This window comes from Haemaphysalis longicornis, unplaced genomic scaffold (assembly GCF_048455015.1).
Source record: "Haemaphysalis longicornis isolate Haplotype H1 unplaced genomic scaffold, Haemaphysalis longicornis Haplotype H1 scaffold_3, whole genome shotgun sequence".
NCBI lineage: Eukaryota > Metazoa > Arthropoda > Arachnida > Ixodida > Ixodidae > Haemaphysalis > Haemaphysalis longicornis.
The window spans coordinates 61165840-61172444 of NW_027526335.1; the positions used below are offsets into that span (position 1 = coordinate 61165840).

General features: G+C 52.4%; 1 protein-coding gene across 1 annotated transcript; it reads right to left on the minus strand.

Annotated features, from left to right (window-relative positions):
• Positions 1-837: 837 nt before the first annotated feature.
• Positions 838-3191, minus strand: LOC144174501 (uncharacterized). The gene has a single exon (XM_077703228.1). The coding sequence runs from the start codon at positions 3184-3186 to the stop codon at positions 1156-1158; it is 2031 nt and encodes a 676-aa protein (XP_077559354.1). The 5' UTR covers positions 3187-3191; the 3' UTR covers positions 838-1155.
• Positions 3192-6605: the final 3414 nt, after the last annotated feature.

The window sequence follows — 6605 nt, forward strand, 5'->3', positions numbered from 1 at the left end:
GCCGTCCAACCTAAGGGTTATCTTCGCATGCGTAGATAATTTAGTTCTTTCTCAGACAAGGTGATAGAGGGACTAGCTTCGCTGGATGCTACACACCCAGTCATCAAGTTCACGTGTGAAACAAAAAAGGTTGATGAAATGGTTTTTTTTTTTTTTTGGCGGGGGGGGGGGGGTGCTTTTCAGGCGCACCCATCTCTCGGTCTCTTTTTTTCGCGCTGTTTTGCCTAGATTATGTACAGGTGCCGTCAAAAGTAATTGGAGCACGGGAGCTGTGGCCGAGCCGCATAGGAGCGCCGTGTAGCTGCACTGGCGGTAAACTATAGGAGCAGAACACGCATGCGTGCCTGCCGACGCAGCTGGCCCTTCTATGAATCTCAACCCACTTCTTCTAACGCGGCTTCGAGAGTTGGTTGTGACATACTGGTCTCAGCGTTGGCGCTGATAGCATACCCAGCTAAAAATATTAGAAAAAAAATTGTCACTTCAAATCCCTGCGATTGCGACTCTTTTCAGCAGCTCGCGTGCGCTGAAAGTGTGTGAGCGACGCTGCCAGATACCGCCTCTACTATCAGCGCCATCGCTGAGACCAGTATGCTGCGAATAATGCTCGATGCCGCTTTAAAAGAGGTGGGTTGAGAAGTATAGATGGGCTATCACTGTGAGCAGGCGCGCATGCGTGTTCTGCTCCTTTTGTTTACCGCTGGTGCAGCTACACGGCGCTCCTATGCAGTTCGGCCACAGCTCCCGTGCTCCAATTACTTATGACGGCACCTGTACCAACACGCCCAGTTTTCCACGTTAGTCGATCAACGTCGCTGGAAGTCACATCACTCTGAGGCGATTGTCTGATTCTTTTATTTGCGGAGGTCGCAGTTTCGAAACGCGCGAGCGCGGTTTGACAAGTCAATATTGCGTGTAACCGCAAAGATTTAAAGGGAATAAGCTGTCACTACTAAAATAAAAACATTCTTTTAAAAGTACATGCATACATGCACACAGGCACCTAATACAAATCAGCACTTTCTCGAGAAGCGAGACCTGTGCTCATGCAGAGTGCAAATCATAGGGGAGCTAAAACGCATGCGTAGTCATATTTCTGCACAAGGTCTAAACGTGACCGTTGTTCGTCTCGCCGAAAGTCCTGGGTGGCCAGGGCTAGAGGCTCGTCCTCCAACCTCGGTTGTGCGGCCTCGTGAGCCCTATGAAGGTGGCCATCGAGCAGATAACGCACGGTTGCTGGCGCAGAAATCGTCCTCGAGTCTCCAGAGGACGCACGGCGCCGCCTTGCAGCTCGGAGCGCTGCTCGGCCCCAAGAACCCAGGTGACCCGCTTTTTGACATAATGGTGGTCGAGGTAATGTACGTGCAGGACCTCTAGGTGCGGCAGCCGCAAGATAAGACTCTCGAAAAGGTCCTGCGCGATGTCTTCGTACATCGGCCACTCCGACAAGAGGCACAGGTAGCGCAATGTCTGGACGCGCTCGAGCTCCTCCCGGAACGTGTCCATCGACAATTCCAAGGTCTTGTTCTCGAGCGTTAGGCAGCGTAGCTCTCGGTTGCCGGCCAGCAGGGCCCCCAGGCCCTCGTACCGCGACCTGGCGAGCCAGGGCGATGTAGAGAAACGTAACTCGGCCACGTGACAGTTCCCGAGGAAGTCCAGCGACGTCAGATTAGGCACGTTGACAATGGTCAGCCGGCCAAGTGGATTGGTCTTGTTGTGCAGCTCTGCGATGTCGTCGACGCTGAAGTGTAGCGACCGCTCGCACACGTAGCACATGAAGGGGATGTAACTTTCGTTGACGCGGATATCTAGGTCGTCGAGAAAGGGACAACTTATCGCAAGCCGCCGCAAGGCTCTCGCATGGCGAAGGCCACACGGCGAAGCGGAGAGGCCTCGTAGTTGCGTGAACGTCGCGGCGCTTAGAAGCTGGGTCATGTCGAAACCGACGCTGAAGTGGAAAGAGTTGACGTTCAACTCCGTCAGGCGCCTGAAAGCACTGAACAGGTCACTCAGAGGTCCATAGAACTCCACTCCGGCTGGAGGATAATTCATATAAGGTTCCAGAGGAGGCTGAACCAGGCAGAGAGCTTGCACTGGTAGTCGCTGATGGAAGTTGCTGAATGCCCGGAGTTGTTCTGCAGCAGCCACGTTGTTAAGCGCCGCAAACACCACAAGCTGCCGGGGAGTGTCTGGCACCAGGGTCCACTCCGCCAAGTCTTGCTGCTGTACGCAGTTCCACGCAAGACTCGACCGACAATGAAACACGTTGCCCGCCATTGATGCGCATTTCGCAAAGCTCAGCTGCGGCTGATACGGTTCCGGCTGCAGATGTTGTGGCGGAAGCGACTCCGACGTGAAGACGAACTGTTCCAAGCTGTTGTGTTGGTTCAGTAAGTCATCAATCCGTAGTACGAAACGCCTGAAATTGCCTCCCATTGTGTGATGCACGTGCAGACGAACGAGGTTCGGGCAGAATTGCAAGAATGCGTCCAGGAGCTCACAATTTTCCTTGCCGTAAACCTCGACGTACAGACTGGACAAGTTGCGTGCCGTGGCCCGATGAGTTCGGCTACGAATTTCGGCCAGGCGGTCCACATCCTCCTGGATACCGGATCCTTCAGCCCACAGGGAAAACTCGAGGCGGGAAAGCTGTGGCAGGGACTCGAGCAACAACGTCAGCAGCTGGCTCGCTGTGAAGGGGCAGCCGATGCAGTGCAGCGACCGAAGTGCCACGCAGCGACTTGTGCACTCGTAGAGTCTCGCTGTGTCGGCAAAAATGCAGTTTGTGAGGTGCAGCTCCGGCAGCGTCCTTGCCGTTTCGTGGGAGTCGAGAAGACTGCTAAGATCGTCCGCCTCCCAGTTGGGTTGGCACCACACGCTCATAATTGAGGCTCTTCGGGTGCGATGTAGGACCAACTGCAAAGACACATCTAACACTGCGGCAGGAAGACCATTCGAGAGCAAAGCGGTTATGGCGGTGCTCAGCGCGTAACTGTTTATCGCGTCGTATTGAAGGCTGCGAATGAGAGGCGATATGAAAAATAGGCGAGACAGAAAGACCGCGTCAAGATTATTTCGTAGGCCGAAATGGAAAGCTGCGTTAACCGGCTGGAAGAAAAAGATAACGTCAGCATTCGCAGACAGTCGAAAGCGGTTACCGATGTTCAATGATACAGTTAGTGACATGCAAGCGCAGTAAATTCCCGAGATGTCTCAGGGAAGTGCTGCGTGCAATGAACCATTTCCACGACCTCTATCTGCGCATGCGCTTGCGGGCGCCGCCTAAACTTTTGGTGACTCTTCTTGTCGGAATCGCCGCTTCCGACGGATGCGGTAGGGGCGCCAGGGTCAACTCCAAACAGATACTGCCATACTGGTTGTGGCATTCGGGGGCCACTACAGAAGCGCTAAGTCATCGGACGGTCAATCACCGGCATAAGAAAAGGTACTAAATTTCATCAACTGCGCGCGCCAACAGCGAACTTCGCGCACCAAGTTAAAGGGACACTGAAGTGAATTTGTCAAGCTCCCGTTTTTGCTTGCACTGCGTAGACTGGCTCAAATTAGCACACTTTTCATCGTTTATCCGGTTGACAAATCGGTAATTATTTTACAAAGCGCGAAAGAAGAAAAACTACCATGCGCGGTTTGCGGCGGCCGCACCAACTAAGGCTGTGACGTTGGGAGGAGGGGCGCCGTGATTGGACGATGCCCAAGGTTAGCAATCACACAAGTTTCGGTTTCGGTTTCGGTTCTGTAAAACATAAACAATGGCGTTGTTGGATGGGCATTCTCAATATCTCAATATCGTACCGCGCTTCTTCCATGTTGCCGGCTGTAAAATGCACAAGATAAGCCTCCCAGGACGGCTTGTAGTCGTAGCATTCACTAGCCGAGACCTACGCAGTGCATGAACGCCCTCCGCGTACCCGCAGACGCCCAAATGTCATGCGCTTTTCCCCCATATTTGGAGCTTGCCTCCCTCATGCCTGTATCGTAAAAAGCGTGTTCGCAGCAGGCCAAGGGTCTTCATTCTGGCCTGTGCCCACTGCCTGCAAGCAGTCGGTGCTTATGGCAACAGCACGCCAACGAGAACTCGCTAGCGCGCCAGTGCCAGCCTGCGCGCGTTTTGTGAACTAGTTCGTGTAGCCATGAACGTTGCTGCCCAAAAAAAGGTGAACTCAATATAGAAAACATCGGCGGAAAACAAAGAAGTTAACTTACAAAAAAAAAAGCACGTACCCGCGGGGATTTGAACTCGTGACTTGCAAAACACTTGCGGTGACATACCTAGCGCCCCAGACTACTGAGCCACTTTTTTTTTTCTTTATTGACAGACTACTGAGCCACGGAGCGGGATGCGAAGGCCTTGCTAATATAGGGTATATATATTGTACAACCGCTTTACACTTTTATTTAGTTTTGGCATTTCAAGCAGCTTAGGTGACTATTTGTTGTACTACGCTCGTGCAGTAAGCGTCGCCCGAGTTTCCACAGTAGCTCACGTCTAGCAATTGCATTTCGTAGACGTAAAAGCGTTCGCAGATGCGTAGTCGTGCTGCTGACCGCTGTGCTTGTTCGCCCAGCGCAAAAAAAGTGCTTCCCGCGCCCTAGTTTTACGCTGTACGGTAAAAATATCAGTTGATTTTATTTCCTTAGTACCTATATTGACTTCGCTGACTATTCTCCCGCCTTCAAGAGGCCTTATATTTTCCTACTGGCGTACCAGTCAGCGAAGCGTCGCATGTGGGCTTGTGCAGCGCTTGTGTGAAGCGACCTTGACTTGGAGCTAGATACAGTGTACAAACAAACCAAGTAAAGAAAGGCACATTCTTCCATTCACAAACGTGCCCTGGCTTCGTTTCAACTAAGCGAACGAATTGCGACCAAGCAATTTTTTTTAACCTCCTTGATTGCGACGACCCGCCGGCGACCGGCGGACGAAACGCTGGGCCGACTGACTCTGTCGGCCGGCGAGCCGTGCAGTAGCGCAGCCGTGGCGCAGCCAATAGACCCTATGCAAAATGCGCCCCGCCATCTCACGTCGACTCCGGTAACTAGGTCTGCCATTTTGGTACGGTCGTTTGAAACCGAAACCAAGTAGCAAAACATAGAAGGCGGGCATTGACCGCACTTGTTGATGGACTACAATGCCGTAGCATTGCTGCGTGCCGCAGTGCACGCAACGAGGAAATACCGGTCCAGATGGAGAAAAGGCACGTGAAGTTCCACGCTCTTGAACGAACTTTCTGACGCGAACTACGCCGGCGCGAGCAACCTTTGTGACACGCTGAGCGCGTTGCGCTGGGAGCGAGTATTTGTCATTGGTTCGCTAAGCGCGGGATTTCGTAGTCGCTGTCCGGATGAAAAATACAGCTGCGTTGGAGTTCCGTGGTTCAGCCTTTGTATTATAAATGAAGCCTGAGCGTGCGTCACCTATTTATGACTGACAGCGGCGCTCGAGCGGGGAAACAGTACCACACGTTGTCAAAATTAGGCTTTATTTCTTCACTCGTCCCTGTGGCTCTACGCCCGCTTCATTTCATTGTTAAATGGTACCGCTTAGCCCCTACACGAGCCTTTATCTTACCTAGGGCTGTAAAGTTTTCTTGCCGCACTACGCCGTCACGGCCTGGTTGAAAATTTCCTCTGTGGCGGGCGCGCACGGTATCGGAGTATGTTGTTAGTTTCTTTTCGGTGCATTTAGCCGCCTGTCGTTGCGGAAGTGGCGTACACTGTTTTATGATGATCTGACGTTGGAAAATTCGAGTTTCTGCACTTGGTTCCCGATTTGCCGGGCTGACAGGTTTGTTTACGTCAAGTTAACTTGTTGCCCATTGTCATTTCAGCCGCGATGTATTTACTGTCGAATATTTTGCGACTAAAATACACACTCACTCCTCTAGTTTGTCACATGCTGCATGCATGCCTCCGACGTAATGATAGTGGCCATTGATGTAGGTAGGCGAGGCAATTTTCAAGTTTTCATCAAAAAAAAAAACGGCCTGAGTTAAAATACTTCGCTGATTTATAGCGCGTGCAATATAGCAAACTGTGCATATAAATGGAACAGCATTCGCGCACCCCTGAATGCAGCGGTCTAGTAAACACGACATTGCCCAGCCTCTGCGTGCTCGCGAGATGACCACGGCGTGATGTTGCTTGAATACTAGCTGGTAGCTCATAGGTGACCCTCCAGGTGACATGCCAGTCCTCGTTTCTGTTACTGTGTGTGTGTGTGTGTGTGGGGGGGGGGGGGGGGGGGGTGAGGCCAGCAAAACTGAGGCAAAAAACCCATTCCAAAGGCTACCAAGTTTTCTCCCGAGCGCTTGCAAGGCACTTTATTGCTGCTCGCATTGCTCCTGCACTCGACGTGCGCCGAACAGACGCATTGGCAAGGGAAGGGAGGGGCCATTTTCTTGCGGGCTTCTCCAGTCAATGTCTTGGACACTCGCTGGCTTGATGCCCTGCTGTCTCAGACGTCCCCACTGTTGTGGCAATTGTGCACGCAAGCTCCGGTGGCGCCTCTTTAAAACCTTGGGCTTGCAAGAGGACGAGTACAGCTGCCAGGATGTGACTGCATGCTCCACTGCAACCTGCCGGGC